Source organism: Chlorocebus sabaeus, chromosome 16 (genome assembly GCF_047675955.1).
Source record: "Chlorocebus sabaeus isolate Y175 chromosome 16, mChlSab1.0.hap1, whole genome shotgun sequence".
Classification (NCBI taxonomy): Eukaryota; Metazoa; Chordata; class Mammalia; order Primates; family Cercopithecidae; genus Chlorocebus; species Chlorocebus sabaeus.
The window spans coordinates 18,666,685-18,678,887 of record NC_132919.1 but is presented as its reverse complement, the minus strand read 5'-3'; the positions used below and the strand labels follow the sequence as shown (position 1 = coordinate 18,678,887).

General features: G+C 57.8%; 1 protein-coding gene across 1 annotated transcript in view; it reads right to left on the bottom strand.

Annotated features, from left to right (window-relative positions):
- Nucleotides 1-103: 103 nt before the first annotated feature.
- SLC5A10 (solute carrier family 5 member 10) overlaps nucleotides 104-12,203 on the bottom strand; it is a 69,390-nt gene continuing 57,290 nt past the window's right edge. The window contains exons 10-15 of the mRNA XM_008010591.3: nucleotides 8,845-8,952; nucleotides 5,800-5,950; nucleotides 1,056-1,224; nucleotides 705-920; nucleotides 422-479; nucleotides 104-309 (exon numbers count right to left, since the gene is read on the bottom strand). Coding sequence (XP_008008782.3) covers nucleotides 203-309; nucleotides 422-479; nucleotides 705-920; nucleotides 1,056-1,224; nucleotides 5,800-5,950; nucleotides 8,845-8,952 — 809 coding nt within the window. The 3' untranslated portion in view covers nucleotides 104-202. The remainder of the gene's footprint in view (nucleotides 310-421; nucleotides 480-704; nucleotides 921-1,055; nucleotides 1,225-5,799; nucleotides 5,951-8,844; nucleotides 8,953-12,203) is intronic.

Sequence of the window (12,203 nt, the reverse complement as noted above, 5' to 3'; positions counted from 1 at the left end):
TTTGAAATGTCACATGTTTTTCTCCCATTTCCCCCCTAAGTTTTCAGGGCTCCCGCCTTGCTGGCTTGGCCAGTTCTTGGGCACCGAGCTGCTGTGCAGCCGTGAGGGGAATCTGCCCCTCTTGGGGCCTCGGGATCCCCATGAGGGAAAAGGGTGGACCTGAGGACTCGGAGCTCCTGCCTTCCTGCCCAGAGCGGCAGTGTCAGGCGAAGTAGGCGTACAAGAAGATGTTGACACACATGAGGAGGATGGCATTGAAGCCACAGACACGGGCCCAGAAAGCGTGTTTCTGGGGCGTTTGGCCATCACCTGGAGGGGATTGCAGAAGGAGAGGGACAGATGTGGGACACAAGGCTACACCTGGTGCCCTTGCCTCCAGCCCAGGGTCAAGGTGGAGGAGTGTCTAAGGTCACCCACTTACCTGCTTTGGTTCCCAAGGGCAGATCCCGAGCCAGGGTCCACCAGGTAAGGTTCTCAATCTGTAAGAAACCAGTGGGGATAGGGATGGGGGTGAGGCTGGCAGGGTAGGGGTGACCCAGACAGGATCAAAGGTTGGGGATGGCAAGATGGCAGCTGAGTTCAAAAAGGGATGGGGTTAGGGAGTCCAGGGCTAGAAAATTCTGAGTCAGAGTGGGTCGGGGATCAGAATAGGACCACAGTAAGAAATTGTTAGGGGTCAGGGTCAGGGGCCAGGGCTGGCTCACCTGGACACCCTGTGGGGGTGGGGTCAGCAGGCTTCCAGCCACCACAACAGCACCACTGAGTATGAAGAGGGCAACAGCGAAGTGCAGGTAGTGGATGCTTCCCAGGACGGCCGGCCGCGTGTCTGGCTCTCCGCAGGGCGGGGCTGGGTTCAGGAATTCCAGGACCAGCCTCGTGGCCCCCACCACCAGCCCTGCTATCAGGCCCCAGAAGGCCCCCTGGGGAGGAGGGAGACAGGGCATGTGGGGCTATGGGAGGAGAACCAAGGTTCCCCCCACAGGCAGCAGGGAAGAGCAAACTGTGGCACGTCCCTAGGGAGAGCAGACCACCAAGTCCTGTCCCCCGACACCCACCTGCTCGTTGGCACGTCGCCAGAAGATGCCCAGGACAAAGACTGCAGTCACTGGTGGGGCCAGGGAGCTGGTCACTGACTGCATGTATATGAAGAGTTGCCCGCTGTTGGAGCCCTGCAGGACAGGGATCCAGGCCACACTCACGCCAATGAGCGCCACTATGACCAGCCTGTGGGCAGGTGGAAGGCAGGCAGCGGTCGTCCTGGGAGGTTCTTCCTCAGCCTTCTCCCACCTCCCCTGGTCACTAAGACTTGCTCTCTAATCGTTCCCCTGCTATCCCAGCTCCAGCCCCTCCCTGGCCTCTGGTCCATGCCACTGGTGACCTGGCCAGTCCTGCCCTGCTCCAAACCCTTTGGCAGCTCCCTGGCTCCTGCAGGTGCAGCTCCTGACTCTAAGTGCTGTCTGCTCCTTCCCTGCCCTGGGTTCTCTGTGGAGCCAGCCCTTGGAGCTCTGCCATGGCCACCCAGCCTCTCCCTCTTGTCTCTCCTTCAAAGCACCTGTCCCAACCACTACACGCACATTTACCTGGGTGTCTACTTGTTTACTGCCTGTCTTTCCCCTCCCGACTGGAAGCACTAGGAGAGCAGGAGCCTCATCCCTTTAGTTCATTGCTGTGTCTTCCAGCGTATAGTGGGTGCTCACTAAGCATTTGGTGAGTGCATGAATGACCACTGCCCCCACATCCGGGCCAGACTGACTGCCTGGTGGTTCTTTGAAGACACTAGGCTTTTTCACACTGGCCGGCCTTTGCGGGAGCTGGGACCTCTGGCTGGCACATCCCCACCGCTACAGGCCTGTGCTGCACATCCTTCACAGGGCAACCTCCCTACTAAGGATGCAAGGTTTGGAGCCAGAGGTGTGGGTTGGGGTTAGAGCCTATACTCCCCAGCTGTGAAGCTGGAGCCCTGCTGGGCCAGCATAAGCCCGTCCCCTCCTGTCCCCTGCGTGTCAGCTCCTGCCCACCTCTCCCCTAGGCCAAGAGCACCTCCACAGCAGGCACATGCTTCATTTGTTCATCCAACGAGCCCCTGGCGAGGTGCCCACCTGGGTAGGACACTACCCTAGGATCCCCAGCTGGGCGATGAGTGGGACCTGGTGCCTGCCCAGCACTCAAGAGTCCAGCAAAGAAAACAGATGAGCCTGTTACCTACCTACACTCAGGGCTGGGCTGGAGCAGCACAGGGGAAACATCAATCTAGGAGGGCTTCCAGGAGGAGGCCCCCCTAAGAGCCTTGAGCGATGAGTGGGACCTGGTGCCTGCCCAGCGCTCAAGAGTCCAGCAAAGAAAACAGATGAGCCTGTTACCTACCTACACTCAGGGCTGGGCTGGAGCAGCACAGGGGAAACATCAATCTAGGAGGGCTTCCAGGAGGAGGCCCCCCCAAGAGCCTTGAGCGATGAGTGGGACCTGGGCAATGAGTGGGACCTGGTGCCTGCCCAGCACTCAAGAGTCCAGCAAAGAAAACAGATGAGCCTGTTACCTACCTAAACTCAGGGCTGGGCTGGAGCAGCACAGGGGAAACATCAATCTAGGAGGGCTTCCAGGAGGAGGCCCCCCCAAGAGCCTTGAGGGGCATGGGACCCAGCTAAGGGGACAAAGCTGGAGCAAGGCATCCATCTGCTCCTTCCTGGCTGAGCACCTCACCCCTGTGTCCTGGGTCAGTTGTCATTCCTCACCCCCAAGGTGGGTGCTGGGTGACCCGCTGGAACCCTGGCTGTGGTGGCAGGGATGACAGAGGCTGTGTTCAGCTAGGGTGGGTCCTCTCTGTGCCTGTTCGTCTTCCTCCCTCCCTTTCTTCCCTTCTAGGCCTGAGGGAGAGGGTGGAAGAAGGAGGTGCCACCTTGATTAAGGCTAATTAACCCCTAGCCAGGCAGGCAGGCGGGCGCTGCCCTCATCAAAGGCCGAGGGGGACCTCCATTAACGCCTGCCCACCCCGCCCTCTGCACACAGCACTCCCGCCCAACACCAGACTCTGCATCTCTGTGTCAGGACCCGGGCCACTCCAGCCAGGCCCTCGCCTTCTCATGCAGCCTTCTTACCTAGTCTGCCAGAGGACCCCCAAACCCAGAGGCTGTTCCTTCTGCCTGCAATGCTACCCCTCCCATGCCACCATCAGGGTGGACAGTGCCCTCCAGCATCTCTCTGGGCTGCAGCCACAGTTACCGTGGAACCTCTCAAGGAGGGGTGTCTGAGATCTCTCTGAGTCCTGTACAGGGTTTCCGGGAGGCCGTGGGCCCCATTTGTGGACTGAACAGCCGGGAACACAGACAGGGGAGAGTGGGGAGGGCAGTGGCAGAATGTTGGACTGGGGCGTGGGAGCTTGGGGCAGGCAAATAGCCGGGGAGTGGTCATCGTTGTTCCCCAGCCTGTGACGGCTCCTCCAGCCTCTGCTTAGCTGGACGGAGCCTTCAGGGTACCGGCATGGTCCTGCACCTGGCCCTGCAATGGCCTCCTCTCCAGGCCTCTGGACTGTTGGTCTTCTCTCTGGAAGCCTTGCCTCTCCCTGACGGAGGCTCTTGTCAGGCCATTCACCCTACCAGAGATCCATGACCCACGGGGGCCTAGGAGATACCGCTCCAATGGTAGTGGTTAGGGCAGGAGGAGGCTGAGACGACTTTGAGGGGCTGGGGGTGTTGAGGGCATCCCAGTGCTGTAAGAGGGAGGGGAAGTCGAACTGGCCAGCCTGACACCTGGCACGGGGCCCCTTCTGCTCTAACCAGCTGGCAGCTGAGAGAACTGGGGCCCAGAGAGGGTGAGCAACCTGCCCCGCACCACACAGCCTTGTGCCCTGCTCCTCAGGGAGGCTGAACTCCAGGCTTGCAGGGCTGGGGGCGGGGGGTTACTTGGCAGAAGAGGTGGGAAGGAGAGTCAAGGGCATGGGCAGCTATATGGGTGGGTGAGCTGGCACAGCAGGAGGCCAGGTCAGGACTTTGGTTGCAGGTGGGAGTCCGGGTGAGGAGACCAGGAAGTAGTGGGCAGGGGACATGAGGGCCACTGGGCAGGTAGAGGGGCTACCAGTGTCACACACTGGGTGGCAGAAGGGCATCCAGGTCCCAGGGCCCAGGATGCTGGAGCATGGAGGGGCTTAGAGCAAGGTCTGGCCGCAGAGGAGACGCAAGGTCAGAGAGTGCAGGGTCTTCCCCAGGCCACACAGCTTCTGAGGAGAGGCAGGGGAGCCAGAGCGGGAGAGGTGGTCAAGGGGCCAAGTGCCCAGGACACAGGGACATGGAAGTGTCCTGCCCAGTGAGAGGCGGGAGGCTCCTTGTTTTGGAGGATCCTGTGAGCCCGTGGATGAGCTCACTCGCACCCGCCTCTGACATGTCCCAACAGGGCCCTTCCGACAGAAGTCTGACTGTTTTGCATCCCCAGGACGGCTGCCTGGAGCTCTGAAGGAGACCCCACCCCCAGGATGGGTGCCCTGGGCTCCTGACCAGGGGGTTCACTGTTGGCCAAGCTAAGTGCCAGAAGGCTGGAACCCTGACCAGCAGAGTGTGGGCCACACTGCTCAGAGGACAACAGGAGGGAGGGACTGGAGGGGCAGGGAGGGTGCAAATAGACAGACACGTGCACATGGGAGCTAACCTCTGAGGATGTAAAGGCATAAGAATGATAGAATGGGCTGGGCACACTGGCTCATACCTGTAATCCCAGCCCACTGAGGTAGGTGAATAACGTGAGGTCAGGAGTTCGAGACCAGCCTGGCCAACATGGTGAAACCCCGTCTCTACTAAAAATACAAAAAGTAGCCGGGCATGGTGGTGGGAGCCTGTAATCCCAGCTACTCAAGAGGCTGAGGCACGAGAATCTCTTGAACCCGGGAGGTGGAGGTTGCAGGGAGCCAAGATCGCACCACTGCATTCCAGCCTGGGTGACAGAACGAGACTCTGTCTCAAAAAAAAAAAAAAAGGAATGATACAATGTACTTTGAGGACTCAGGGGAAAGGCTGGGAGGGTGTGAGGGATAAAAGACTACACATTAGGTACAGTGTACACTACTCAGGTGATGGGTACACCAAAATCAAAATCTCAGAAATCACCACTAAAGAAGTTATTCATGTAACCAAACACCACCTGTTCCCCAGACACAGCCCTGGTCCGCATGAAGAGCCCAGATATGTAGAGAAGGGTGTTGGGGAGGTCTCTTGGCCTATAATGGCCACATGTGCTGTGGGAAGAATCTGGCAAGAGTTCCTGGGGTATGAAGGGGAGAGGGGCTTATTCCTTGGTTGAGGGTCTCAAGGAGGACTGCATGGAGGAGGGGACACAGGTAGAGTGTAGAAAGATCAGCGTGAGTCATCAAGGTGTAAAAGGAGGGGACAAGCTGGGCTGGGAGGAAACAAGCCGGAGCTCAGTGGGGCTAAGGCCATGGAGGCTGAGGGATGTGGCAGGTCAAGTGTGGCCAGTCCTGAGTGCTAGCACGGGGGCCCTCTGTGGGGCAGCTGGGAACCATCAGGAGGAATGGGGGCCCAGGTTTTGGGGGAGATAGATCTGTAGCATGGCTGGGGAGGGAGGGCTGCCCCTGCAGAGGGAATCCAGCTCAGGGGTGGAGACGCATCCCAGATGAGGGCTGCGATCACACAGAGGTGGACAGGAGAGCAATGTGAGAGGTGGTATGGACGGGGTACACTGGGCCCTTCTCTTCACTCCTCCCTGGCATCCACCTTTCTCTAAGTGGCAAACTCCCGCTCATCCCTCAAAGTCAGTGCCGGCGCCCACCCCCGTATTGTTCCCCCACCCGCATACCGTCCCACCAGCAGCAGCTCTCGCTCGCCGGAGCGGGGCCGCAGCCGCCTCCAGATGTCCATAGTGAAGAGGGTGCTGCTGCTGTTGAAGATGGAGGTCATCGACGACATAAGCGCGGCCAGCATCACTGCGATCATCAGCCCCCGAAGACCTGGGGTGGGACGGGGGATGCGTGACCCTGTCCGATGACAGCCCCGGGAGCCCCTCCAGCCTGGGGTCTACTGCCTGAGGCCTGCCTGCCATTCCCATGCCCCTCCAGGCGGAGGGCCAGGAGGGAGAGAAGCTGAAGAGGTTTGAGGTGAGCAAGACCCAAAATGAGGAGACTGGGGAGGCCAAGGACAAACCGTGGGGACTTCGGAGCTGGCTGCTTGAGCCCTAGGCTTGCTGGCAACCCTAGGCCCGACCGTAATTACTAATAATGCTGAGGCCGCCATCAGACCTCTCCTTTCTGCAGAGCCTGGCGTTGACAAAGCACTTTCACACCCATGCCTCCGTCTGAGGAAAGCGTGATTAACCCGCCTGACAGATGAGGAAATGGAAGCTCAGAGAAGGGAAGAGATTGCCCAGGGACTCACAGCAGGCCAGAGGCAGAACTTTGGGGTGCGGTGGGGTTGGTGAGGAAGGCTTGGGCGGGGCCTTTGCTTGAAGGTCACACCCTGGGCAAGATGCACACCTCACCCCAGCATGCAGTGCCCCAGTATCTGGAATTTTCCACCACTTCCTGTGCATGGCAGGACCCAGCAGGCATAGTGGATCCCCTCTCTCCTTGGCTCTGTGGTTTTCCAGAGTGGGAGTGAGGGCTCCCCTAGGAGGTGCGGGTAGCATTGCTGTGAAAGGCCTTCTGGGAGTTGTAGGCTCAAGAGGGCCTGGGGGTGAGGAACCCTAAAGAAGGTGGAAGGATGCTGAACTGCCCGCTCTCTGCTGTGTGGCTTCAGGCTGGTCACCTCCCCTCTCTGGGGACAAGTTCAAGTCTGTCTACAAGGACTCCTACAATTCTAAGCAACTCCTTTACCTCTACAAACTTTTGCCCGTCTATCCTAGGATAAGCCTGGCATTGGCCTCCCTGTCCCGAAGGCACAGCCATTTATTGCCTGGCTGGGTTGTCTGGCCTTGGTTCTGCGTCTGATTGGCTGTGTGACTTCCAGGAGTCTCTGGGCTCTCTGTTCACTTGTCAGAAGCTGACTAGGATGCAGCCCAAAGGAAAATGAGTCAAATCACAGTTTTCCCCAAAACATTTCTCCACCCGCCCCCTTGTCTTGCTCATGGAGATGGATGAACTTGGACCTTATTCCATCCATTTCTTAGAGAGGGAACTCAGGGCCTAGAGAGGGATTGTGGCCCAACAATGGCTCAGTGTCAGCCCCGGGGGACTTAGCAAGTCCCTTTGCCCAGAACAGAAGAGAAAAGCGAAGCCCTTAGGTGGGAACCACAGCGTGGCCAAGCCTGCATTTTCCCAATGTCATTATGTTTAATCCCAGCAACAACGCTGAGGGCTGGGTAGATTCCATTATCTCCAATTTACAAATGAGGACACCCAGGCTCCAAGCAGGGAAGTGACATGCCCCAAATTTCTTGGCCAGCTAGTGGCAGAGCCAAGATCTGATCCTAGGTTTGTGTACTCACTTCCATTAGGCCTGAGCTCTGCAGGAGGGAGGGAGGGAGGGAGGGAGGGAGAGAAGGAGAGGAGGAAGGAGCAGGGTGGGGCTCACCCGAGGGACTGAAAGCTTCCAGGAAGAGGGGATTAAAGGGAGGGGGTCAGAGGGAGGGGGACCAGGGAAAGCTCCAGCACCTGAGAATCTGTACAGGAAAAGCTTGGGCTGCCAAGGGCTCAGGAAACTGTTTCTGCTTTTTGCTTAGGGTTGAACCTCCCACACCCCTTGCCATGTTGCTTCCTCCACCTTGCATACCTCCTGTGATGGGGAACTTGCATACCTCCTGTGATGGGGAACTCATCACCCCACATTAGAATAGCAGGAATGCTGCTACCACGAGAAACATGGAAAAAGCCAAAACCTGCCCACTAGTTCTACCTGTGGGCTTGCAGTGTCTCAGGGCGGGGCAGTGCAGAGGATAGGCACTCATGCCTGCAGATGTAGTGGGGGGTCCTGAGCTCCTGATCCCAGCAGAGTAAGCAGTTTGTGTCTTGGGTTTGTGTCTCAGTCACTGTATAACCTCAGACAAGTCACTTTCCCCTCTGTGTGCCTCAGTTTCCCCATCTGTAAAATGGAGCCAATAACCCTATCTCATAGCATTTAATGAGAAACTGTTAGTAAAGGGCCTGGCACCCAGTAGGCATGCAAGAGGAGATAGTGGGTGGCCTTTCTCAAGAGATGGTACAGCACGAGATAGGAGGCAAGGTGTGCAGGCAGATGCATCGGGTCAGCTTTGCAGCTTACTTGCCATGTGACCTGGGCCAGGTCACTTAACCTCTCTGGGTCTCAGTTTCCCTGTCTTTAAAATGGGGATGATATAGGCCAGATGCGGTGGCTCACGCCTGTAATCCCAGCACTTTGGGAGGCCGAGGCGGGTGGATCACCAGAGGTCTGGAGTTTGAGATCAACCTGGTCAACATGGTGAAACCCTGTCTCTACTAAAAACACAAAAATTAGCCAGATGTGGTGGCACACGCCTTTAATTCCAGCTATTTGGGAGGCTGAGGCAGGAGAATAGCTTGAACCCGGGAGGCGGAGGTTGCGGTGAGCCAAGATCACACCATCGCATTCTAGCCTGGGCAACAAGAGCAAAACTCCATCTCAAAAAAAAAAAAAAAAAAATTGGGATGATACTAATAGCACTAGGGGTTCCCGAGAAGGGGAGGCCAGTGTATCACTTGGGAAGCCCTGGGGATGGTGGTGGCATGCAGTGGGTGTTCGAGTGCTTTCTATTGTGAGTGCTTCTGTTCCCTTCTCCTAGGAGCAGAACAGCCCACCTGGATGTCACCCAGCATCACACTGGATCCACAGTGGCCTCCACAGTCCCCACACTCATTGGGCCCCAGGTCACACCCCATGCCCTCCACCCGGACCTCCACCCACACAGCCTCACCGATGGGCATCAGTTCCATGACCAGCTTGGGGTAGGCGATGTTGGAGCAGCCGACCTCGGCCCCGCAGGCCCGCAGGCACTCGGATGGCACCACGCAGCCCACGTCATCTGTTTGAGAAAGGGACACTTGGTGTCTCTCCCCATAGACATGGGCACCTGGGGTGGGCAAGACAGGGCTGGGGGCAGAAGCCTGGCCCAGACCTGCTCTGTCAATGCCTCTGACCTGTTACCATTTGGCCCTGGGCCTCAGTTTCACAGGGGAGTTTCACTGTTTCACAGTTTCACCGTTTGATCCAGCTGCCCTACCCTACCATCTCTACCCCCATTAGCTTTTCAGGAGCCATGGGGAGGGCATGGCCTCTGAAAATCCTTTTCCCTGCTGTTCTCCATCATAACGCTTCTCCCTGATCCCACTTCCCCTTGGCCAGGGGGCTCACCTGCCGCTGGCTCTGCTGTGTGAGGTCCGCCATTAGAGTCTACCTGGGGCCTGAGCCTCCCTTGCCCCCCTTGTCCCCAGCCATTCTTCCCAAAGGGGGAAATGAAGGCTAGAGAGGAGAGAGCCCTGCAGGATGGGCCCTTCCCCAGGCCCTCAGCCTGTCCCCTGGGCTTTGTGTTCACTCAGCAACAAGTCGACAAGTGGCATCCGTCCATGGGCAGCCGGCTTGAGTATGCTGTCACACAGCTGCAGCTCAGGCAGCAGGGCTGTGGTTAAAGCTCAGGGACTGGCGAGGCCTGCCTGCTCCAGCTTTCTGGCTTAGGACGTGGGGTCAGAGCCTATCCATACCTCTGTCTCCGACTCTGGGGTCCAAGCTTTAGGCTAGGCTATTTCCTGCTGCAGATTGCTGAGCCGATGCCCAGGACTCTCCAGCCGCTCAGCCTCTCAACAGTCTGCAAGACCCTGGGTGATCCAGACCCTCGGCCCCTCCCCGCAAGTCCCTCCTTGCTCCCACCCGAGGCTTGCCTCCTTCCCAAATTCGGGTCTGTCCTCCCCACCCCATTCTCCCATCTGTCCCCTTGCCCCACATCGCTTTCCCTCATCCCTTGTCATCCCTGGGAGGACTTGGACATGTTTATTCGGTTCTTGCCACTTCCCTGTGGCAGGCGAGTCCTGAGAGGATGGGATTTGCCTCGTGCTATCTCCCCCATGGCTGGGGTGGTGCACACGGCTCATCTGTTGAATGAATGAAGGACTCACGAATTTCCCAGGCTCAGGCCAGATCCCAACTGAACCCTAAATCCAGGCATCCCTCAGCCTCCTGCCCTGTGTGGGACAGAACCCCGACCCACATCCATAGCCTTGATGACGTGTGGGGCTCCCCTCACTGCTCCGCTCAGTGAGATTTTGCTGGTGTTGGCAGTCGCGGGCCTGACTTTGGTCTAGTGATGTAGGAATGGAGAGAGTTGACCCACATTCATGGTTTCCTTCCATAAAAGACTTTCTAGAAACGTTTGGCCCCTGCTCCCGGGGGTTTTCAGCAGGGCCCAGGGTGCAGAGCTAACCGGGAGACGACGATTATGGGGGAGTTCAGAAACAAGTTGACTGACAGCACTGCAGTGGCCTGTTAGGGGCAGGCCGAGTTGCAACACAGCAGCTGCAGGGGCAGCCGGCATTGACACTTCTGTCTTAGTGCTCCCTGTGTAAGCTGCACCCTCCAAAGTCCCTTTCTGATATGTCCCTTCTTAGATGCCCAGCCCATAGGGAAGGGCGGGCCTCACACCTCTTCCTCCAAGCCAGCTGGGCTGGGGCAGTGTCCTCTACCCTGGCACCCTTGACTGTGTCCCAGTCTCCAGCCCAGCCTGTTTGAGCTCCAGGCTTCCTGGACACCAGGTTCCTGTCATCCCCCAGGCACCTCCCTGGCTCCTCCCATCAGCCCCCAGGCCCGTGGCTTCTTCCCCCTCCCGTCTGCGGCCCACCCTGCCCCAAGCTCCTCCCCAGCCTCCTGTCCATCTTCTCCACACTTTGGAATCACAGCTCTCAGCATATCACTTATTTCTTAGGAACCTCCTCCCTATCTCCACCTCTCAGCCCATGGCATCCTGAGGAAAAAAAAAAAAAATCCTTTCTATGGCGTTCGAGGCCCTTGACAATTGGTCCCAGAACCTCCCATCCCAGCACCGTGCACCAGCCACCCTGACCTGCTTGCATTTTCTCACACACACCCAGCACTTGGACGCCTCCATGCCTTTGCAGACACAGTCCCTCCTCCCAGGGCACCACCGTCCGTCTAACACCCACCCCCACCCTTGTTTACCTCCTGCTTCAAGGCTCATTGCAAAGGGCTTGTCCTCTGACTCTCCCACCCCCCCAGGCAGTAGCAGCTTCCTCCCAAGGGCTCCTAAGGCCAAAGATTGAATCACAGTTGTTTGTTTACATAGTCTACCTTCTCCACCAGGACTGAAGCTCCCCAAGGGCAGACACTGGGTTTGAATCATCTCCAAGTCCCAGGTATGGCCCAGAAGAGACTTTCTGGGAACACTGGTTGAATGAATGAATAAGTGACTGCATGGTGGGGAGGAGGGCGGAAAGGCACAGGAGGAGAGGAGGAGTGGGAGGAGGCATCCCAGAAAGAGCACTGTTTGATCCAGCTGCCCCATCCTACCACCTCTACCTCCATTCGTTTTTCAGGACCAGAAAGGACATAACTTGCCTGGGGGACACAGTCAGATCCAAGACAGAGCCAGGGACCCCATGGCAGAACTCTGAGGCCACTGGGGTCCAGGATTCAGAGGACAGGTGATGGGCTACTGCTGATGGGCTTTGAGCCTAGGCAGGCGGATTGGCACTCAGAGGACCCAGCCCTCCTGGGAGGGATAGGTGAGGTGTCGCAGCCATATAATGGTTCAGAAAGCCGGAGTTAGGAGATTCTTCGTGAGCTTCTTCAGGCCATTCCAGGCTCTCGGCATGGGAAACCGCCCTGAGTACCACTGGTTTGACTAAGTGTTTGTGCTGAGCAGCAAGAAAGAACAACTTCTCCTTTGTGAGAACAGTGGCAGTGGTGTCACCATTGAAACACAGTCCCCCAGGACTCCAGAGTAAGCAGCCCCGGGGAAGCGGAGTGGGGGGCAGTGAGAGGTGGGGAGCTGGCAGGGGTCTATGGGTTTGCCAGGGTGCTGGCTTCTGCAGGCCTAGGAGTTCCCCACTGGGCCCCACTTTTGCATCAGCCCTCCGTCTAGCCAGGGCCCACACCGGAAGCCGGGGGTTGCCTCTCCTCGTCCCTTTGTCTTCCCTCCCCATGGCCAATGCCCAGTCCTGTTTGATTACTGCACTACCTCCTCGCTGTGCCTCCTAATCCACTCCCACTGCAAGCAAGCAAAGGGAACTTCTAAACCCACCAATCTGCCTACGCTCCTCCCTGCTC